The sequence below is a fragment of the Canis lupus genome, chromosome X, assembly GCF_011100685.1.
Source record: "Canis lupus familiaris isolate Mischka breed German Shepherd chromosome X, alternate assembly UU_Cfam_GSD_1.0, whole genome shotgun sequence".
NCBI classification, from domain to species: domain Eukaryota; kingdom Metazoa; phylum Chordata; class Mammalia; order Carnivora; family Canidae; genus Canis; species Canis lupus.
In genome coordinates, this window is record NC_049260.1 from 11,823,535 (window position 1) to 11,847,109 (window position 23,575).

At 46.3% G+C, this 23,575-nt stretch overlaps 2 protein-coding genes across 5 annotated transcripts in view; one reads left to right on the plus strand and one right to left on the minus strand.

Annotated features, from left to right (window-relative positions):
• BMX (BMX non-receptor tyrosine kinase) overlaps positions 1 to 15,942 on the plus strand; it is a 52,722-nt gene extending 36,780 nt beyond the window's left edge. For 3 of the 4 annotated variants that reach the window (XM_038586877.1, XM_038586876.1, XM_038586875.1), the window contains 5 exons: positions 3,203 to 3,419; positions 4,205 to 4,269; positions 7,838 to 7,956; positions 10,998 to 11,155; positions 15,479 to 15,942. In XM_038586877.1, the coding sequence (XP_038442805.1) occupies positions 3,203 to 3,419; positions 4,205 to 4,269; positions 7,838 to 7,956; positions 10,998 to 11,155; positions 15,479 to 15,553 (634 nt within the window). In that variant the 3' untranslated portion in view covers positions 15,554 to 15,942. The remainder of the gene's footprint in view (positions 1 to 3,202; positions 3,420 to 4,204; positions 4,270 to 7,837; positions 7,957 to 10,997; positions 11,156 to 15,478) is intronic. The other variant, XM_038586878.1, reaches the window with a different exon arrangement.
• A 4,322-nt stretch (positions 15,943 to 20,264) lies between these two features.
• Positions 20,265 to 23,575, minus strand: part of ACE2 (angiotensin I converting enzyme 2) — a 38,815-nt gene continuing 35,504 nt past the window's right edge. Inside the window, 2 exon segments of the mRNA NM_001165260.1 lie at positions 20,265 to 20,373; positions 21,813 to 22,007. Of these exon segments, the coding sequence (NP_001158732.1) occupies positions 20,265 to 20,373; positions 21,813 to 22,007 (304 nt within the window).

Below are 23,575 nucleotides of genomic sequence, written 5' to 3' on the forward strand. Positions count from 1 at the left end.
GGTAGGCACGCCAATAGCATGGTTCACTCTTAGGGGGACTGGCCCAGGATGAGTCCACACAGTCCTGGAAGAGGCCTCAGGACTCCGTGGACAGGGGATTCCAGAGTCCTGGTACCCCAAGGGTGATCAAGAAAAAGGGATGCATGGGTGCTGAGTAGGTATGCCTTGGCCCTTCGGGGAGGTGCGTGGTGGGATGAGGAACAGAGTGGGGCCGTGGAAAGCACTTGCCCAAGGGCAGGAGCCTCTAGGGGCCAGAACTAAGGCAAGACTGAAAACTAATGCCCTATGGACAATATCCTTCTCCTTCCTGGAACCAGTCTCACAGAACCCCTTTCTCACCCTACTTCTTTCCTCACCTGATAAATGAAGATGCGCTTCCTAACGGGCCTTAGCTCCAAACAGATGTGTTCTTTTTCTCTTTGAGCTGGCTTGCTCGCATGCTCTCTCTCTATCTCTATCTCTATCTCTCCCCCTCCCGCCCCCCGCTCTTACACGGAGCACCCAGGTGTGCCTGAGACTCTTCTGCTCTAGCACGGAAAGGCCTGTGATCCAGGAACCCCTCAGTCCCAGGCAAACTGGGACAGCTGGTCATCCTGCCTTTAGGGAACTGATCAACATGATACGAAGAACAATGCCACAGCAGGATTTTGATCAAAGATAGTTGAGATCACGAAGCCTAGCCTGCTGCAGAGTAAGGGCCCTTTAAACAAATTTTAAACACTTATGTGGCATTTACAGGCATCTCTCTGAGCACTTTATAAATATTAATGCATTCAGCCCTCCTAAGAAGCCTGCGACGGAGGTACCATTGTTATCTTTGTTTTATAGGAAGCTGAAGCACAGAAATGTTAAATAATGGGTCCAAGGTCACCACACTAGTAAAAGTGGCAGAGCAGAGATGCAAACCCAGGCAGATATTCCAGTGTCCACTTCCTTAGTCATTCTCTCATGAAGACCAAAGGTACCAGGACAGTCAGAACTATCACTTTGACCACAACTGCAGAACTGTCTGGAAGCAGAGGTACCATGTGAAGATAAGCCTTTGGCAAGGGCTGGCTTCACGGGCCACCTGCACCACCTTGAGGGCCGCCACATTTAGAAGGGCTCTGCACTTGGTTTACTGCTGTGATGTCCCCATCTTGAGATTCTCTATTTTTTTAAAGATGTATTTATTTGAGAGAGAGTGAGAGAGAGAGAGAGAGAGAGCATTCGAGTGGGGGGAGGGACAGAGAGAAAGGGAGAGAGAATCCTAAGCAGACTCCCTGCTGAGCGTGGAGCCCGACACAGGGCTCGATCTCATGACCCTGAGCTGAAATCAAGTCAGACACTCACTGACTGAGCCACCCTGACCCCACACCATTTTGAAATTCTGAATAATCCTTAAATAAAGATTTTCATTTCATACCTGGTCCCTGCAAATTATGTAGCCTGTCCTGGCTTTGGCAATTATACTGTCTTAAAACTGGGGAGGAGGCCCCTGATGTCCTCCTTTTGTAGGACAGAAAAATCTAGGGGAAACTCCTTTAGGTTTATAGTGTAACCCGTGTCATGGTGTACCTTTAAAACATAGTTTTTGCTACTAGATGGCTGGTAATCACACAGAATCATGAAAAGTCATTAACAAATCACCTAGTCATAAAGAAGGAGGTCAAACTGTACCTTAAGAGGACAATGCTACCGCTCAGCCGATGGCCAATTTGAGGCCTATCATGCGGGCAGTATCAGTTGCCATGGTGTCCCCACCATGGGGCCCCTGGTCAGTGACTGAATTTGTTCACAGAACAGCTTTTATTGGGTGAGGGACCTTTGTCCCACCACTAGCACCCCCCCGTAGGGAGCAATGCTGAGTTCCAGGCCGTTCTCTAAAAGAGCTGAAAGGAGGCATGACAGAGCTCATAGATAGCCTTGAGCAACCTGATAAGGCATGTCCCTAAACCAAGAAGGAAGAAAAGAACTACTCAAATAGTTATAACTGGGGCACCTGGGTGGCTCAGTGGATGAGCATCTACCTGTGGCTCAGGTCGTGATCCCGGGGTCCTGGGATCCAGTGCTGCATCAGGCTCCCTGCATGGAGCCTGCTTCTCCCTCTGCCTGTGTCTGGGCCTCTCTCTCTGTGTCTCTCATGAAAAAAATAAATAAAATCTTTAAAAAATAAAAACAAAAAATAATAATAAACAGTTCTAACTATAGAGAATATTGAATAAATGCTCATAAAAAATTCTAAAATCGACATGTTGGCTTTAGGTTTACTTTAAACACCTGAACATTAAAGAATTAGCCTGTACATTGATCAACTATATGGACAACTAGATGAGCAGCGTAACAGCTGAGCATCTATCTGTCATCACCTACCAGAAGGGCTATGTCATATCATTACTGTTTTCTAAATTAGTTATTGAAAGATAACGTGAGGTGCCTGGGTAGCTCAGTCAGTTAAGCGTTGGACCCATGATTTCAGCTCAGGTCAGGATCTCGGGGTCATGGTATCAAGCCCCACATAGGCCTCTGAGTGGAGAGTTTGCTTGAGATTCTCTCTCATTCTCCCTGGGCCCCTTCCCCCACTTGTGTGTGCTCTTTCTCAAATAAATCTTAAAAGAAAAAGAAAGATAATGTAACAATAATGTAAAACGAATTAAAAAAAAAGAAAGAGAACTCATGGCTAATCTCACTTCCCTAACATGGCAACTATTTTCATTTTTCCTGCACCCTTCACATTCTGATACAACTGTTTTGTTTTTTTGTTTTTTTGTTTTTTTTTTTTTTGAGAATAAAAGTGCTTGGACTTCAAAACTTAGAAAGTTAAATACTTTAGAGTGGAAGTGATTGCCCTCAGTGTGTGAGGCTGAGGCACATCAGGCATGGAGGCTCTCTAGATGCCGGGAGACTCAATGAGATTTTTGAGGCAACAGACCCCTGTTCCGCTGGTTCTCTGTGGGAAAGGTGCACAGAGCACCCACAACTGCTAACTTGCTACTGGGGGTGTTGATGTCGTCTAAGAGGCAGATTTTTTTTTCTTTTCTTTTTGCTTTCAAAGGCTAATGCTCCCAGAATAAAATGCACAACGTTTTTCTCTCTTTGTTCAAGTAGAAGGGGGGGGGGGCGATTAAAACAAGCAAAAATGTGAGAGTGATTGTTTTTCAGAACATCTGGAAACCGGAGTGTGCAAATTCAGTAGTGAACTCTGCCAATCTGTCATTTCCAGGAAACTCAGCCATCCGAAGCTGGTGAAATTCTATGGGGTGTGCTCCAAGAGATACCCCATATACATAGTGACCGAGTATATCACCAATGGCTGCTTGCTGAATTACCTGAAGAGTCACGGGAAGGGACTGGAGGCGTCGCAGCTCTTGGAGATGTGCTACGACGTGTGTGAAGGCATGGCCTTCTTGGAGAGCCACCAGTTCATACACAGGGACCTGGTAAGCAGAGCCGCTCGGGGCAAGCAAGCAGCGCAGCGTCCCCACCTGCAGTGACGGGGTCCTTGGGAAGGACATCAGGGGCGAGCGCTTGGCTCTTCCCGTGCCCACCTGTGACGTGCTCAAGCACATGACCTTGTGGGATGAAAACCGCAATTGCAAAATAAGAGATTGGGAGGAGCGGCCGTCAGGACGCAGGTGGCCGTGTCCTGGTAGGAAGGAGAACCGGTGAAAGGGAAAGACTTTGGTCAGTGTCGGCGTCTCACCAGCATTAGGTGCCAGGTGGCCTTTGCCCCAGGAGGGCTCAGTGCTGGAGCGGCCTGGGAAACCCAAAAGGGAAAGGAGGCGACATCTGCGCGTGTCTTTGGCCCCCCGGGGGTTGGGGGGGCGTGGGCAGGGCCTGGCTCGGTGGGAGCTGCTGTTTATCTTTAGGGGTCCCCTTGAGCTCCCGAAGGCACGCTGCCATCCCGCCAGGCCAGGGCGGCGAAGGAACCTTCTGGAAATAACGCTTCCCTTCTTGCCCACGAGCTGAGGCTCTGTGTTGAACGCGTAACGTCCTTCGGGCTGTTTGGCCGGGTGGGTGCATGCGTGAAGATACGCAGGGGAGCACGTCTTCACCCCGAAAGCTGCAGAACTGCCAAGGAGAAGGTGCCTCAACATCTGGGGGGTGCGATTGGCAATGTCAGGCTCCGTGAGGACTCCGCCAGCGGGAAGGAAGACGCTGGATTCTGGCGTCCGGAGATTCCGGGCCACTCTGACCACGTGGCGATTCTGTTTTTCTTCCAAAGGCGGCTCGGAACTGCTTGGTAGACAGCGACCTCTCGGTGAAAGTGTCGGACTTCGGAATGACCAGGTAAGCCACCGGGCGGCGACGCGGTGACACGTGGTTGCCCACCAGTGTGAACTGAACCCCAGGACTTCTTTGGAAATAAGGCCCACATGAGGCAAACTAAGATTGTACAACTAGCAGATGATTCATGAATCACATATATAATATACAAGCATATATAAATACAAGTATATGAAATATATAGGACTATATATAAATATATAATTATATATAAAACTTATATGCGCATTTTTTGAGATATATATGATTATATATTTAGTTATATAATACAACTTATATTAAATTATAAAATGACTTTTATGATATATAATTATAATAATATGATTTTTAATTATATGATTTTTATAATAATCTTTAATGATATATAATAATATAATTTTATTAGATTATAATAAAATTATATATAAATTTATATTTTTATATAGAATTTTTATATAGAATTTTATATATAATTATAAAGTATAAAATAAATACTAATAAATATAAATATTATAAAGTATAAAATAAACACTCGTAAATAGTAATAAATATTCAGGTGTAATGTGTCATAGCCAGATTATTGGCATAAACACATTTTTTATGTATGTATTTTAACTCAAGCAGGGTTCCTTCAGCCCTTTCTGTATACTTGTTAATATTCATTCAAATAGGCATAGCGCTAACACTAGGAAAGTTTTCACTGTCATGTCATTAACTATTCTGTATAACCAAGTAAGGCATGAAAGTAGACTTTGAGATTCTGTTAGTTGGCATTCTAGCACCACTTTATGATTTAGAGAAATTATTTTATGATAGTAGTTTAAAGACATCTTCCATTATCTTTATTATGCATCTTCAGAGGCACTTTTCCTGGTTTTACGGAGGAAACAAAGATGCACACGTTGGCCTTTCCATTCAGCATTTACTGAGCAGCTACATAATGCCAAGGCCTTGTGGGAGATCCTGGTATGGACGGCATAATCCCTGCCCTCAGAATCATCAGCTTAGTCCAGAGGGCAAGTAGATGTCAACATTGAGACAAAATGCAGCTAGAAAGTTGTGTCAATTCAACATAAACTCACACAATTCTGAGCAGGAATAGTATAGCTTCAAAGAAGTCTGAAGAGTGGACTAAGCCTACCTCTATATTTAGTGTACCCAGCCCTAAAACACCGTAAGAGGATCTGGGTGGGTTTTTTTAAAGTTTATTTTTTTAGTAAGCTCTATACCCAGTATGAGCCTCAAACTCACTACCCTGAGATCACGAGTCACATGCGCCTCCAGCTGAGCCAGCCAGGCGCTCCAGGAGGATCTGTTTTTGAAGTCTTCTCCAAAATTCAATACTGAGAAGTGCCTCTCTTCTGGGACACCTCAACATGGTCGAGATGTCCCATTAGCTGTGTGCTACTTGCCATCCCTCCAGCCGCCATACACTGAGCCTCCTTCACCGATTCTCCAAATGTGTAGCTCTCCAAGTGTGAGAGAAAGCGCTGTGTACAGCTTCTAGGGCAAGGAGAAGCTCCTAGAACAGGGAAACTGATCCCCACCTGCTCTCATAGTGGGAATACTGGCTGGTATGCTGGCATCCAGGGAATATACTTGTCAAGTTCTTTGAGGCTGAGAAAAAGGGAGACATGAGGTCTTGCTCTGAATAAGGAATCCTGGAGGCCATGGAACAGGCCCTGTTGCTCATGAAGTCCTGTGCTGCCACCATTCAGAAGCCTGTGACTTCACTTGAGCCTGATGATTCAAAGGAAAGTTTAAGCCATGAGCAGAACCCAGTGCCAGGGGAGTTTCTGGGTGTCTTGTGGTGTCTAGAGCTGCTGAGGGGGTCTGGGAAGGGAAGTATGGAAGGTGCTTTATGTAATCCCGTGAAAGTGTACTTTATTATTGCTATTAGTATTCCTATTCTATTCATAATATAGTCATAAATTAAATATTAATATAGTATTCACATAATATTAATATTGTTAATATTTCAAATAATGATTTTCAAAACCAGATTTTTCTGACATTTTAAATTACAGTATATACCTCTAAAACATTTTCAGTGTGTATAGTTTTCCCATGAAGTACATCCAAAATTTCAGTTTCCATATCTTTCATTTTCCTTTTTTAAAAAAGAAATGATTCATTTTATTATTGTTCATTTTATTCATTTAAAAAAGAAATTATTCACTTTTATTATTCATTTTAGAGGGAGAGAGAGCCAGAGCGAGTGGGGGAAGGGCAGATGGAGAGGGAGAGAGAATCCCAAGTGAACTCCCGCGGAGCACAGAGCCAGCTGTGGGGCCATCACCCTGAGATCATGACCTGAGCCGAAACCAGGAGTTGGGCGCTTGACCAACTGAGCTACCAGGCGCCCCTCATTTTCCTTTTTTCTTAAGAGTCCTTATTTATTTGCTTTTTTCTAGGCAAATATATGAGGTTCCCCTCTATTAGTTATAGAACTAAGAGATAGATGCTTCTTGTGAGAAATATAGCAAGAGCATAGAAGGTAAAGAGTAGAATCTGCCCCACCTTCCCCTTATTTTCAGCAGTAGGAGTAACTACTGCTAACACATTTGACAGATGTCCTTTCATACCTCATTCCGAAGTATACCCAATCATATACACAAATATGTGCATTTATTGTTTGTTCCCACAAAGACAGACAAAGGGGATTAAGAGTACACTCGCTTTGAAGAGCCCCGAGTCATATATGGAGGTGTCAGATCACTATATTGTACCCCTGAACCTAATGCCACACTGTATATTAACTATACCGGAATTAAAATTTTTAAAAATGGAATTACATTATATGTATCTACTTTTGCACGTACCCATTTGCCATGGGCATTCTTTAATTTTGGGAAATATCGAGCTCCCTTGTTCCTTAAATGGCCACGTACTGTTCTGCTGCATTACTGTGCTTTAGCATATTTAATTGCTCCTCAACAGGTGGACATTGAGGTTGCTTCTATTTTTATCATTATTATACAGTGCAGATCCTTGAATATATATTTTTAAGGTCTCGATGTCTCCAGAGGATACTGTCCTTCATTATTGCTTGTAACAGCAGATCAGAAGCAACTTACAAGGTGAAACCCTACAATGTTAGTCCATAGGAGCGAATACTATTCAGTCATTAAACACGATGCTGCGCAAGCAAATGTAACCCCGTAGGGAAAATGCTCTTGTGAGGCCCTTAAAGGAAAAAGCAAACCTTAGTACGAAAGAAACCCAATTTCGTTCATATTAAACGTAGGACAAAAGATTGGAAAGTACGAGCAAGCGCGCATTACAAATTATCTTCAGGGTGAGATCCTGAGTCATTCTATTTTTACATTTTTTCGTGTTTTTCTATGTTCATCAAATGTTTTGCATTCAGATATCGGTACCTGCCAAGGGGGATGTGATTTTTCCAAAGCCTACAGGCCAGAAGCGGCCTTTGGGTAAAGCTACACGTTGCAAGGAGGCAGGAGACCTAGAGAAGCGAGGCTCCCCCCCCCCAGACGGCGGGGCTCTGCGGCCCCCAGCACCCAGCCCGCAGAGGCCTCTCACTCTGCACGGCCCGGGGCCTGAAGCTCTGTGTGCACCTTTGTCCCCGCAGGTATGTTCTCGATGACCAGTACGTCAGCTCAGTAGGAACAAAGTTCCCGGTCAAGTGGTCAGCCCCAGAGGTGTTCCACTACTTCAAATACAGCAGCAAGTCGGACGTTTGGGCATTCGGTAAGAACGTGGCCACACGGGCCCCAGCCCCGTTTCGTAAGCTCGCTTCCCCAACAGGAAACCGCAAGAGCAGCAAACATCCATTCTTAGCAGAAGCCCCGAGCGCTGACGAAATGCCCGAGTGGCCTGAGCTAGAGATGGAAGAGGGTGCTGACCTCTGACCTGTGCTGGGCCGCGTCGGGCTGTCACTGTCACCGTAGGAAACCTGCATCCTGCTAGTGCCTTTGTATCGAACCGTAGGAGATACAAGCTCTTCCACTGGAGATTTCTTTTTCTTTTTTTTTTAAGATTTTATTTATTTATTCATGAGAGACACAGAGAGAGAGAGAGAGGCAGAGACACAGGCAGAGGGAGAAGCAGGCTCCATGCAGGGAGCCCGATGCGGGACTCGACCCCAGGACCCCAGGATCATGACCTGAGCCAAAGGCAGACGCTCAACTGCTGAGCTTCCCACGCGTCCCCCTCTAACAGTTTTTAGAGAGGAGCCCTTAAAAACTAGAACCGAGTTTGCGTGAAACCCAAAATGTTGAAGGGCTTGAGATGTAGTCTTGGACGTCCTGCATGAAAGCAGCTGTGACCACCATCCCCTTTGGCATCGACCAACCCTTTGGGCATGCCTGGTGCAAGCCCCAAACACGGCTCGGTGCTGTGTGCAGCTCATACTCATTTCAGCTAGCATCCTCGTTAAAATTCATCACTAGATCAGGGGTCAGCAAACCTTGGCCCGGGACCAAACCCAGTGGCCTGTTGCTGTAAATAAAGTTGTCCTGGAGCAAGCCTTGCCCACTCGTTCCTGTATTGTGTCTGATTTCCTACTGTAACCGCAGAGTGGGGTAGTTGCCAGAGATGCTGTACCACCTACAGAGTTTAAAAATACCTGCTATGTGACCCTTCACAGAAAAGGTTTGCTGACCCCTATTTTATTAAAGAGCCATACTGAAATTGAGTAAAGGTAATTAGAGGACAGAAATGATTCTTAAGTTGCGATTAGGTGGATTTTCTGATCTTTCTATGCTACGAGAAACGTCAGGCCTGCTTACGATCACTGTCAGAGGGATGCAGGGTAAATTATCCAAATTATCATAAAGTTATGGATATATGAACTGCAACTGAGACCTATTGCATGTCTATCTTGGTCCATAAGCATAATTTGACTTTTTATATGACATCCAAAAGACTGCATGAGTAAAAGAAAATTTAGTTAGCCATTTATTTTTTTACACGACACACATTTTTAAAATACTACTTTTGTCAAAGTAGTATCGTTCACTTAAAAAAATAATTCAATGTACGCAGAAGAAAGAAAAGCCACGAAGATAGCATTGTGGTGAATACTTGACATCCTTTATGGGCTGATTAACTTGTCAAAATTAGTTTCACTCTCCATGTGTTGATACGCCTTATGAAAGATGCTTTTAAAACTCAGTATCCTTACTCAAGAGTTACAGTTTGTTTTTGACCAAAAAGTGGCATCACCGGGCTTGATTACTCCCCCTAGGAACTAGAAGTTGGCTCCGGATATTTTCTGGCTATTTGCAAACACTAAATCCATTCAGAAGTAATTTGTTTCCAATGAGGACATTCAAAATGAACCAGGGCCTCTGAAAACAATTTTTTTTTTTTTGAAAACAATTCTCAAAGGAGAGGAGGCTCAAAGGAGAGGAGGCCCCACGGATATTTGAAACAATATTACTTTTGGGATAAGTGGATTTGAATATTTGAATTTGTGGATTTGAATAAGTGGATTTGAATATTTGAAACAATATTACTTTTGGGATAAGTGGACCTTCAAAGACAGAACTGTGAAGGGAGCAGTATACTCTTGGATGGTTGTTTTAGAAGGTTGTTTAAAAAAAAAATACAGGGCAGCCGGGATGGCTCAGCAGTTAGCATCACCTTCAGCCCAGGGCCTGATCCTGGAGTCGTGAGATCGAGTCCCACGTCGGGCTCCCTGTGTGGAGCCTGCTTCTCCTTCTGCCTCTGTGTGTGTGTGTGTGTGTGTGTGTGTGTGTGTGTGTGTGTGTCTCATGAATAAATAATAAAATCTTAAAAAAAAACAGCCACAGCAACTTGTAATATTGCCTTATTGTAAATATTTTACATAAAATCTGTGGCCCTGAAAGTCAAAGAAATTTTGAAGTTAGTCCTTCAGGTACGGTTCTAGAATAATTTTCTTCCTTCTTACATATTTCTGGCTGCCCAAAGTCTCGAAGCTGGCCGACTGTTGAAATCCTGCGGCTAGGCCGGGACGACAGCACACTGGCCACCACGCAGGGAGCACGCGTAGCGGCAGGTGCTTTCTCCTGGCCGTGCTCGCGGCAACCCTGGGACGTGCCCCCCCCCCCCCCGCCGGGGAGGAGACGGGAGCGTGCTCGGAGGGTGGCTGAGGCGCTGCCAGGCCTGTAAGCGGCAGAGGCGAGCTCGAGGCCGCAGCCGCCGCGGCCAGGACCCCGTATCTAGACCCGGAGTCCGCGGCGGCCTCCGAGGGGCTTCGGGACACCGTGACCATCCAGAGAGCGAGCACAGACGTGCCGGGCACTCACGTTCCCGAGAGAGAGCCAGTGGTGGTGATCAGAGTCTCAAAAGGACACCTGACCCACAACATACCAGGGACCATCGAGGCAAAAGGAGGAATTTTGTCAGTGATCTTTCCTGTAAATCCGCTCGGGCGGCCGATTTGACGGGGCGGTGAGACGTGGCACAGCCGCCGAGGCAGAGAGAAAGGAGGGGCTGGGCTGGGGTTGTCTGTCCGGGGGTGCGGGGGGACGAGGCCCCAGCCGCCTCTCGGAAGCACCCCGGAATCTTGGCCCCCAGTAGCCCCCCTGCAGCTGCCTTCCCGATGGCCCGCTGGCCGGCAAGAGGAGGACCGTGGAGAAGGGACGGTGGGCTCCGGAGGCGAGGGCACAGGGCCACCTTCCACGCCCGGGCCTCTGGCTGGGACTGGTTCCCCGGGCTCCCTCGCCCCGGCCGGAGCCTCCCCGAGCCTGCACCTGCTGACACGGCCTTTCCTTTGTCCGCCGGCCGCCCTCCGTGTGCCGTAGGGATCCTGATGTGGGAAGTGTTCAGCCTGGGGAAGCAGCCCTACGACCTGTACGACAACTCGCAGGTGGTTGTGAAGGTCTCCCAGGGCCACCGGCTCTACCGGCCCCAACTGGCGTCGGACACCGTCTACCAGATCATGTACGGCTGCTGGCACGAGGCAAGTGCACCCCGGGGGGCCGGCGGCGGGTGCGCCCAGGGCGGTTGCCCAGGACCCGTGGGCCGGGCCGCTTTGACCGAAGCGCCTGCCCCGGGCGGGCCCAACGGGCCTCAAGCGTTCGGGAGTGAAACCCAGCAGCGCGGCCGCGCAGGTGCAGGTGCAGGTGCAGGTGCAGGGGCTACCAGCGTAACGAGCCACTTACGTCCAGCACCGTTTGAAGAACTTCATAAATATATATATTTTAAAGATTTTATTTATTTATTCATGAGAGAGAGAGAGGCAGAGACACAGGCAGAGGGAGGAGCAGGCTCCACGCAGGGAACCTGACGTGGGACTCGATCCCGGGACTCCAGGATCACGCCCTGGGCCCAAGGCAGGTGCTAAACCACTGAGTCACCCAGGGATCCCTAGAACTTCATAAATATTAACCCATTTGTTCATCAGGCAACATACTAGGAAGTACGTGCTATCGCGGCCAAAACTAAGAGGAGAGGGGCAGCCCGGGAGGCTCAGTGGTTTAGCGGCGCCTTCGGCCCAGGGCCTGATCCTGGAGACCCGGGATCGAGTCCCACATCAGGCTCCCTGCATGGAGCCTGCTTCTCTCTCTGCCTCTCTCTCTGTGTCTCTCATGAATAAATAAATAAAATCTTAAAAAAAAAAAAAAAGCTAAGAGAAGAGGAAACAGACCCAGCGAGGTTAAGTGACTTGCCCAGGGTCACACAGCTGGGCTAGCGTCAGAGTCCCTGTTCTTAACCACAACACCGTGGGGCCTCTCCTGAGATAGAAAACGTGTCGCGGAGAACCTATGAGCACGCGTGGACAATGCATAATGGACACTAGTCCCTCCTCTCTTCCCATCCTCCCCGATGGTGACGAAACCATTCCGTGCACTTGGGGAATAAGAGGGTGTGTGGCAGTAGGCATGGAGCTCACGTGGCAGGGGACTGACTCACAAACCATCTACGATGTCCGTAGAACTAAGGGGGGTGGATGGTAAGGAAATACAAAGCTCCGTCTCTGTCCTCAGGGAAGTCAGTCTTTACACACACTTACGCGTGCACGCACGTGGGCACACCTGCACACACACACACACGCCCCACTGTGAGATTGGAAACACCCAGCAGTTTCTAATTATACGTGCAGCATAGAAACGTAGGCAAGTGCAGAAAGAGGTCAGAGGAGAGCACTGTTATCTGAGCCAGGTCAGGGAACCTCAGCAGAGTGTCCACAGTCAGGTGAGTGGAGACGTGGTCAAGGGTGTCCAGGGGAGACCGGCACAACCAAGGTGAGGAGGCCAGAAGGAGCAGGGTGTGCTCGGCTGTAGCTACCGTTGGAAGGGCTGGGAATTAGTCGGAGGAAGAGGTCTGGTCCGGATGCTGCAGACTGAACCACAGGGAGAGGAGTGTGAGTTTTGCTTTTTTACAGGCAATGGGGAGCCATGGAAGACTTTAGAGAGTACTTGATAATAGGGGACTTTTAAGAACATTAATTGAAAAGCCCAAAGCTCGTAGCCATTATATGCTACTGCCTCGTCGACAGAGGGCCTGATGCCGCATTCCTGTATTCATTCCTCCACCAGTAGAAGGCAGATGGGTGTCATGCTAAGCACGTGCACTGTGGAGCCAGAATGCCGAGTACCAATACTAGCTGTGTGACCTTGTATAAGCCTCCTACCATCTCTGTGCTTTACCAAAAAGTAGCCCTCCGCTCATAGGATTTAAAAAAAAATATTTATTTATTAATGAGAGGCACAGAGAGAGAGGCAGAGACACAGGCAGAGGGAGAAGCAGGCACCATGCAGGGAGCCCCATGCGGGATTTGATCCCAGGACCCTGGTCACACCCTGAGCTGAAGGCAGCCGCTCAGCTGAGCCACCCAGGCGCCCCCCACCCCATCATAGGATTATCGTGTGGGTTGCATGAGTTAATATTGTCAAGGCCTCAGAGCAGTGCCTGGACCACAGTAAGTGCTCCTCGTGTCTGTGGTTGTAGGTTCACAGGGCCCCTGTGCACCAGGCGCTCGGCGGGGTGCTAGGAAGAACTTGCCGCACACACGTAGAGCTCCTGTCTTGTGTTGGAGCCTCGAGTCCCCCACTGGCCGAGTTGCTGGCTGTATCACACAATAATACTTGATCCTTTCGCCTGACACCATCCCCTGGGATGGGGGCGCTTCATGATTTCCCACCCTATGGCGCCTCGCTTGCTAAATGAGGCCCCCCCACCCCTCACACCCCCATGTAGCGCCTATGGTGCTGAGGGCCGCGGGCAGCGCTGGGCGGTCCGGTGGGGCCAGAGCAGAGTTAGAGACCTGCCGCTGCCCCCAAGCAGGCTGACTTCGTGCTGTCACGCGTCCGATGGAGAAGAGGAGCAGACAGGGATTGGAGTCGAAGGCCGGAACCTGCCTGGCCTTTCCCACTCCAGCTCCTGGGACTAAGGCCAGGAGCAGATGGATGGGGCGGCCCCCAAACAGGAGCAAACTGCCTTCTTCCCACAGTCGGTCTGTTGAGATGGCTTTGCACAGAGACAATCCCGGGTCAAAGGTCCTGCACGTATCATTTTGTACATTTTGGTCTCCCACTTTTAAAATATCCTCTTTCACAATTTTTAGAAGCACATTCACAATTTCCGTTAGATTCCAATTTATCTTTCCCACAGTTCTCTGCACAAAAGTGAGTGTGTACATACATGTGTGCTTCCCTTTCTTTCTTATAAGAGGAGCATACAGGTTCCCTCTACGGGGTCGGTGCCCCTCCGCCAGCGTGGGTATTTTCCCACCAGCTCGCTGACACAGACCATTGTCAAGCTTCTGGATTTCTGCCAATCTGAGAGAGGAGAGATGGCCTTTTAGTGCAGCTTGTATATGTACATCTTTCCTCACAAGTGAGGTATATTTTTAAGGGCACTTGGGATATCTTTCTGAGAATTGGACGGCGTTTCTTTTTCCTTTGTTCTATCAGGCTTTTGATTTCCCTCACCTCGATTTTAAAGACCCCTTTATAAATTAAAGAGATGAGCACTTTATCTGTGAGAGTTGTCAATATTTTCTCCCAGTTTGTCATTTATCTTTTGGTTTCATTTATGGTTGTTTTTGCCTTGCAAAGGATTTAAAAAAATAGAGTTGACTATATTAACATTGGCTTTTATTGCTTCTGGAAACCGAGTTAAAGTTGGATAGGCTTCCCCAGCCCCTGATTAAAGTAGCATTCACTCAGATTTTCCTCTAGTATTTTTATGGCTTCACTCTTTCACATTTAGGTCTCCGATCTAGTGTGTTTGTTGCAGTATATGGTGTGAAGCATGGATCCAAGGATGTCATTTTCTAAATGACTACGTGCTTGCTGCAGCACCATTTATTAAAAGACCATGTCATCACGAGGGATGAGATACCATCTAACAGTGCCGAAATAGCTAACAGAGGAAATTTCCATACGCATTTGGGGTTATTTGGGGCCTTTCTCTTCTGTTCTCTGATCTCTATTCATGTTCTAGCACTGCAATGTTCTAATTATAGAGGATTTCCAATACGTGTTAATCCAAGGTAGGCTAGTACTCCCTCATTACTCACCTTTTTTATACTTTTCCTAGCTATTTTTACAGACATTTTTAAAAATTGAGTTTAATTGTTTAATCTTTTAAGTTTTAGTCCCAATGTAGTTCACCTACAGTGTTACATTCATTCCAGGTGCTATTTCTGCATACTTTAAAAAATCTATGAACTAGAGAGTCAACTTGTTCAGCTTGAAACTAACTTGTTCATCTTTTGGAGGAGATTGTGTTTAGTTTATATTTTAACTAGGGAAATTTGACATCTTTGTGATATTGATTTGTCCTCTTCAGGAACAAGTAACGTTTTTCTATGTGTGTAAGTCTACATTTGTCCTTTTCATCAGTGTTGACAGTTGTCCTCATTTTGGGGGCTGTGTTTCTGTTTTTATTTTATTTTGGTGTCGTTGCTACTCCAAATGGGGTTTCCTCTTCCATCGCGTCTTCTGACTGGTTCTTGTACATGTACCTGAAGAATATTGATTTTGTATGTTAATTTTGCAGACTGCTCTCCGGGTGAATTCCTTATCATTTGGGTTGGTTCTATCATTCATTCTCCTGGTTTTTCCAGGCATACAACCATATCTTATGCAAATAAAGAGACTTACTGTTTCTTTTCCACCTCTTAGGGCTCTAGTTGTTTTGTCTTTAGTGGAAATGTCCATAATGTGTCCATGCTTAAAAAGTCACTAGCTTTAGGACTGAGGTACACATATCTTCAATATTTTATTTTTAATCATAATTTCCATAAACTAAGCCTTTGAGTTTTTCTTTTATTTAGCTTCCAGAAAAGCGTCCCACATTTCAGCAACTCCTATCTTCCATTGAACCACTTCGGGAAAAAGACAAGCCTTGAAGAAGAAATGAGGAGATCTGATGAGAAGGACCGTCAATGCTGGCCAACATTTTCATTCCTTTTAAGGAAAGTAGCAAGGCGCAAACCATGTAATTTAGCTAATCGCATTCTGTGTACTGTTTGCCTCTTGTATTATCTCAAAATGAACAAGGTAAGAAACAAAAGATTTCCTTGACATTTAAGTCAAATTAGTAGTTTTGTGTATGCTGCTCTTTATATTATTATACTTCCCAGCCTACAGCAGAAGCACATTTTCTGATTGTGGTAGACAGAGTGTGTACCATGTGTAAAGATTGAACAGAATTGAAAAATTCTTTGTTGGATATTTGTTCTTTTCCTTATATCATCACTATCACGATAATTAAATATGTTGTTAACAAGTACCAAAATGTGGACATTTGCCTTCATGTTTTATTGCTGTCAAACTTTAGCATGTATGCAAATCAAAAGGAGGGTTCATTAAAACAGATTCCTGGGGCGCCTGGGTGGCTCAGTTGGCTAAGCATCTGCCTTTGGCTCAGGTCATGATCCTGGGGTCCTGAGATCGAGAGCCCCACATCTGGGGCTCTCCCTGCTCAGCAGGGAGCCTGCTTCTCCATCTCCCTCTGCCCTTCTTCCCCTACTTGTATTCTCACGCTTTGCTCTGTCTCTTCCTCTCTCTCTCTCTCTCTCTCAAATAAACAAATAAATCCTTTAAAAAACCCACACAGATTCCTCAGGAACTACTCCAGAGATTCTGGTAGAGCAGGTCTGAGTGCAGCCTGAGAACATGTATTTTTAACAAGCTTCCAAATGTTTCTGTGCTGTCTGTCCGGTGTGCCCTAGGGACCTCCTTATATGGGGGGGCATCAGTAGGTGGTGCATAATTTAATGCAAATGACTTGACTCTCATCTGACTTCCAGATTAGAACAATGACTCTTTGTGTCATGTATATATGCCATGCAAATACAAAACTAAAATTAAGTAATATTCAAGAATATAGCAAATACATTTCCACAAAGAACAGATTGTAAAAGATGCTAAGGTAAACTTGATGCCTTTTTTTTTTTTGCCTAATCCTTATCAATTTGGATACCGTGTAACCACAGTCTTCATTCTAGAATTGATTGTTGCCTTCTAATCATTTTCAACCCTTGAGTTTGGGTTCCAGGGTTTCTGGCTAGTTTGGTGACTGGCATTTCTATTTCAATCTTGTATCTTGACACAAAGGTACAAAAGTACTATTTCAGTGTCTTGTGGTGATTACTAAAAGGTACTTTTGCTTTAAACCATTCCTGGGACTCCCCTCCTTCACAGCTTGCTGCTGAGCCCATAGGTTTTCATCTCTTTTGAAGCACCTTGCTGTCTTTTCTGCAATGTCAAGGAGGGAAAGAGAAAGGCTCTGTGGAGGCACAATCACACTGAAAAGACACCCTAAGTGCTGCTCCTCATCTCTGGATGGAAGTTAACTATCTCCCTTAAGAGATCCTCATATTGTCTCATTCCACTGACTCCATCACCTCCCAACTGTTTCTGATTATCTCTCTTGGTTGTTTCTTCACATGTAAATACGGATTCCTGTGTTTCCAGAATTGACTTTTGATAGTAGTTTCCTGTTGGGTTTTTTTTTTTTTTTTACAGAGGTGCACAAATATCAATTTATAATGAAATGGAACTTTGTTTTTTTTAATGATTTTATTTTTATTTGACAGAGAGAGAGAGAGAGGGAGCACAAGCAGGGAGAGCAGCAGAGGGAGAGGGAGAAGCAGGCTCCCTGCTGAGCAGGGAGCCCAATGTGGGGACTTGATCCCAGGACCCGGAGGTCATGACCTGAGCCAAAGGCAGATGCTTAACTGACTGAGCTGCCCAGGCACCCGGTAGTACAGTCTAGATAAAAGATGTTGAAGTGCCTGGGTGGCTCAGTCAGTTGAGCATCTTTTTTTTAAAGATTCATTTATTTATTTGAGGGGGGTGTGTGTGAGTGAGAGGGTAGAGGGGCAGAGGGAGACAGAATCTCAAGCAGACTCCCTGCTGAAATCATGACCTGAGCCTAAGACATACGCTTAACCAACTGAGCTACCCAGGCACCCTGGTTAAGAACAACCACTAGGGCATGTATACATTCAGCGAGCATTTCTTTAGTGAGTACTGTGTGACGGCTTCTTTCCTACCCAAGGGAAAAGAAGGAACGAGTAACTCAATCCCTCCTCCTCAACGGGCCCTTGTGAAATCTGTTTTCCTTTCTTCTCTTTATTTTTATGTATTTGTTTTTATTTTTAAATATTTTATTTATTAATGAGAGACACAGAGAGGCAGAGACATGGGCAGAGGGAGAAGCAGGCCCCTCACAGGGAGCCCCATGTGGGACTCAATCCCTGGACCCAGGATCATGCCCTAAGCCGAAGGCAGACACCCACCTGCTGAGCCACCCAGGCATTCCTATGTATTGTTTTTTTTTTTTTAAGATTTTGTTTATTTATTCGTGAGAAACGCAGAGAGAGAGAGAGAAAGAGGCAGAGACACAGGCAGAGGGAGAAGCAGGCTCCATGCAGGCAGCCTGACATGGGACTTGATCCTGGGTCTCCAGGATCACACCCTGGGCCAAAGGCAGGCACTAAACCACTGAGCTACCCGGGCTGCCCTGTATTTGGTTTTTAAAAAACAATCCTCTTTATAACAAAATATATGCTTATTGCAAAAATTCAAACAGTACAGAATCCTCTACTGTGAAAAGAGCCAAAGCCTTGCTTATAAGCCTAGCTTCCAAAACCAAGTCAAGCAAGATTTTTAAGATATTAGTAGAGGTTTATAAGAAAGTCAGCCCAGTGATGCTAAGAGGAGCCGAGTAAAGGAATACTCATACCACATAAAACATGCATAATTTTGAAAATGCTATTTAATCGTGTTTCATGATGATATATAACATTTGCTGCTACTGTTTTAAGCCAGGGGACTGCCTACGTGCTCTTGGAAATGAAGAAAAGGTCATCCTCCCTTGACTTGGCTAACTGATCCACCATGACCATTATCTCCATAGAATGTATTTTATATTTTTAAAGATTTTATGTATTTATTCATGAGAGAAACAGAGAGAGAGGCAGAAACATAGGCAGAGGGAGAAGCAGGCTCCATGCAGGGAGCCCGATGTGGGACTCGATCCTGGGACTCCAGGTTCATGCTCTGAGACGTTCAACCACTGAGCTACCCAGGCGTCCCTATTTTATTTTTTTTAATTTATTTATTTTAGAGAGAGGGTGAGAGAGTGAGCAGCAGGGAGAAGAGAAGCAGAGAGAGATGGAGAGAGAATCTCAAGCAGACTCCCCACTGAGCATGGAGCCCAATGCTGGGCTCCATCCCACGACCCTGAGATCGTGACCTGAGCCAAAATCAAGAGTCAGACGCTTAACTCACTGAGCCACCCAGGTGCCCCTCTCCATAGTCTGTATTAAGTATGAAGTTACTCTAACATTATGCTGGTCACCACAGAGAGTGAGTTGATGAGTAGAGTTTGGATATTTTCATCTACTTTGAATCAGTCTTCGGTGTGTAGTGGATGCCGTGCTCAGAACTGGGCTGGATTCTGAGATGTACAAAAGGAGTGTTAGGCTTGGTCCCTAACCTGATGGCATAAACAATCTTAACACACCTCTTTTTAGATTGTCTTACAGCTGCTTTGTACAATAAAGCAATTTAAGAAATTGGGACACATTCCAAGACGTTTGAGAGGTCAAGGGTCTCAGGCAGGCAGATGGAAGGGAGAAGCAGATAGAAGCCCCAGCACATAAGTACACGTGAGACCGCAGGAGTGTGAATCTAGTAAGTATTTATTGAGTGTCTGCTTGGTGCTCAGCACTACACAGACATCGAGGGTGAATACAAAAGCTAAGAGGTTGGGTACCCACTTCAGAGGATGACCTTCAGTTGAGATTTCTAGTCACTCCAGAGAGAAAAATAGAAGTGAGTTTCTATTGAAACAATAGAAGTGAGGTGTGCTCTGGCGCAGAGGTGGGGGGCAGGGGAGGGGTAGGGAGGTGGAGGGGTTGGGGGGTGGTTCCTGGAGGCCCCTGAGGCTAGTTTTACGTTGTCAGGAAGATGATGATCAAGCAGCTTGGAAGTGAAAAGGCAACATCTGTGAACAGCTCTCTGGATTCTTCTCTCTCCGTTACACCTGTCATCCTGAAGAAAGCATGATCCAGTCCAATCACTGGATCTGTGGGCAGACCGCTATAGTACTTAGATGAACTTAATGTGAAAAGAGTGTGCCATCCTTTACACTTAAAGTGAACAGCATGTGCCACTCTCGCTCCTGCAACCCTGCCAGCAACTCATGGACACTGTCCTTGAAAGAGATCCATCCGGATTCCATACAAGGCCCCACTTGCTCCCACCATATAGCCCCTCTTTTCTATTTTGACTCTGGCCATGCAACAAACATTTCCACTTCCATTACGGCCCCCCCACCCACCCCGCCCGAGTAGCTGGCAAGGCCAAAGACACGTTTTCTCTATTACTCTCAAATAGGAGCAGAGGTGGAATCTCAAGGCAGAAATAAATACTGAAAGCCAGTGAAGATGCCCTCTCCCCAGGCATGTCTTCTTGGGAGAACTATTCCTGAACAGAGCCATAGTTTTGATATTTAATGACATCTTTATAATCTCATATACGTAAATGTTAATTTTATGGTACAGACGATAATAAAAATCACCTCAAGAGGGAATAAAACAGATTTTCCTAAAATGAAGTCTGAGCATCATCCACATTTTGGAATCCTGGATTATTTTCTCCTTTACTCAAGTCCACGGAGGCATAAGGATTTTCTTCACCTCTTGCTTGATCATTCCTGTTAAATAGAGTAAAGTAGCCTTAGTATAAGTACCACTGGATGGACACTGCCTCCCTCGGACCCCACTGGCCCAGGCGTCTCGGACACCTTAGCATCTAATCCCTCCTCAATGAATCAGCCCCCTCCCAATGGACTGTGGTCCCCTAGAGAACATGCCCCATGAGTGGTTGGCACGATGCCTGGCAGGGCAGGGGAGACCACAGAAACCTCTGTGCTCCGGGGTCATAGAGAGGGTGCCTCTGTACCTCAGTTTGCCTATTTGGCAAATGATGCCCCTTCACCAAGTCACCGAGCTAGTGCTAGCAGAGTGCTCATGGTACCTGGCACGCAGGCCTCAACGAATATCAACCACAATTATTATTTTTAGGAGTGAAGTGGTCATTTAGCCAGTTGCCTCATTCTTTTTTTAAGATTTTATTTATTTATTCATGAGAGAGAGAGAGAGAGAGGCAGAGACACAGGCAGAGGGAGAAGCAGGCTCCATGCAGGGAGCCCGACATGGGACTCGATCCCGGGTCTTCAGGATCATGCCCTGGGCTGAAGGCGGCGCTAAACCGCTGAGCCATCCAGGCTTCCCCCCTTCCATATTTTTAAAATTCTAATAATATGAATGTCTTCTATTCAATGCCTATTTTTTTTAAACTGAAGCCACCTTAGGGAACTAAAAATCTCTATGGTGAAGAATCGGTCAGACTAGACCAGTGCATGTCAAAATTCCATCAGGAACACGTTTAAGCAACCTGGATGCACACAGAGTTTTGTCAGGTACTACAGAATATTCACCTTAATTACAGAAGCCCAGCGAAAGCCAGTGATTTCTCAATGTCAGAAAAGACAACTAGTGGCAGAGCATGAGTATAAATCAGGTCTCTGACAATTTAAATCCTCCATGAACTTGGATCTTCAACTTAAGGACGAATGAGAAGTACTGGGGCCCACGAGCTAAGGGGATGACAGGGAGCTGGGCCACCTGAGGGGGAAAGAAGGGGATGGAAGGGCAGCTGTATGGAGCAAATCTTAGAGCTCATTCTTGAAGGATTTCACAGTGCCAACCATTGCTGTACCACTTCATTTCTAGACCAAGGAAGACTATGAGTGAGGACAGCCCCCTGAGCCGGCCTGCTCACGGCTCAGGCCTGCTCACACCTGCTGAGTTTTCAGGGCTTCTTGGCAGTAGGGAGGGGACGCTGTGGCCAGGATGGAGTTTACCAGGGCACACTCGAAACCCCAGGCTGGGCGTCGACTGTGGGCCGGCACTTGATAAGAAGGCAAAGTGCTGATGAAACCTGGGAAATCTCAGACACTGCATATTTAGGTGCAAAATTGTCCAAATAAGTAGTTGGCTCATACAGCCTACCACTTACTGCAAATTTGCCAGTTAGTTTTCCCTAAACCTTTCTGTTTTGAAATAGGTAAGTCGAGGAAAGGTCACTTACTTCCTTCGATTCCTGATCCCAGAGAAGATGAGCAGGACAATACCAACCACCACCACTCCCATCACGACCCCAAAAACAATCAGCCAGATGGTGACAGGTGGCTCATAAGGGGGTCCCAGTGTTGGCTGAATCCCCAGAAACTCCAGGCTGTTGTCATCCAGGCGGAAAACATCATTGATACGGCTCCGGTACATCCTATTTCCAAAAAGCAAAACACTTAAGCTAAACAAAACAGTGTGTAATGATTTACTTCTTACATCATTGGCCCCTGAAAGGACTTGATAAGGCTTATCCTAAGAATATATACCTTAAATAGCGGTGAACTCAAAGCAGATAACCAGGTCCAATGAAAGACAGGAGATTTGACAATTAGGCACCTTTCATGTCCTGCAGCCTAGATTAGGTCTGGCAACAGCTTCCTTGGAAAATTGGGTTGCGAGTGTGGAAATGTGCAACTGGCTGGCACTTGTTCATTTGTGACTGCTGTGCTGTAAAGGTTAAGTCAACCTATTTGGCAAGAATTTCCCTTCTGTCAGAGTATGTCTACAATGACTTTATATCAGATAATGGAAAAGGACAATTGGGTACATCTCTTCTGCAAATCAATCGTTGGGTCCTATACCCAGGTCTTGACCTGGGACACCTGGGTGGCTCAGCAGTTTAGCGCCTGCCTTCTGCCCAGGGCATGATCCTGGAGTCCCGGGATCAAGTCCTGCATTGGTCTCCCTGCGTGGAGCCTGCTTCTCTGTCTCTGCTTCTCTCTGTGTGTGTGTGTGTATGTGTGTCTCATGAATAAATAAATAAAATCTCTTTTTAAAAAGGCATTGACCTTTGGAGGCAAGGGAGGAACACAGGAGAGGGGCCTTCGCCAATTTCTCCAGCACCGGGAGGGGATATAGCTAAATTTTATCGAGCAAAAGAGGATGAAGATTATTTTTAAAACAAAATAGGGAAAGTGAGAATATTCTGGATTGAAAGCCAAAGTGTCTGGCAGCCCGTCCTTCTACCCTTGGGTGTAGTGCAGGTCAGGAGATCAGAAGGAGAGAGGGACATCAGTCGAAGCAGAATTAGCCATGTAACCTCAGCCTGAAAGTGTGTCAAGTCCTTCTGGAAGCAGTAAGTTTGAGAGCCCCTGCAGCTCACAAGGAGGGCTAGGCTCTTTTATGATGATCTCAGCTGGCACTTTTCCCCAAGACAAAAACAAGTCATTTGGAGGCAGGCAGTGAAGGCTCTGTGCGTGGGTGGGTTGTATACTGCAACTAAGCCAGATTTTCCAGACACACTTTCCCGGGCGGGTCTTAGATTTGCTTCCAAAGATGAACAGCAGCTCAAGAGGGCCACCTAGTGAACTCCCCCATAGCAGCGGGTATCTTCAGCTTTTTGTTTTGTTTTGTTTTGTTTTGTTTTTTGGTGACAAGGGAAAACATCTACATCTATCCATTCTTCACTCCTGCTGTTTGGGGAAACAGATGAGGCACATTGGGCCAGTCGTTCCTTCCAGATGCCCACTGCCCATAGCAAGTCCCTCTCCTAGTGTGAAGGCCAACCAATGCCTAAGGAATCCTATTCTTGCCTACCTCATTTCAGACTCTGGTTGCTAAAATGATTCCTTCATCCAAGTCCCTATAGCAAATGGTGGCAAAATGTGTCCGTGACCCTTCTGCATCTACCATTCTCCGTGCGTGCAGGCCGGACTCTCTGCAGCCGGTACCTGCTGCCTCTGCCCGAGAGTATTCTCAGGCCACAAGGGCCTGCCCGGCCTG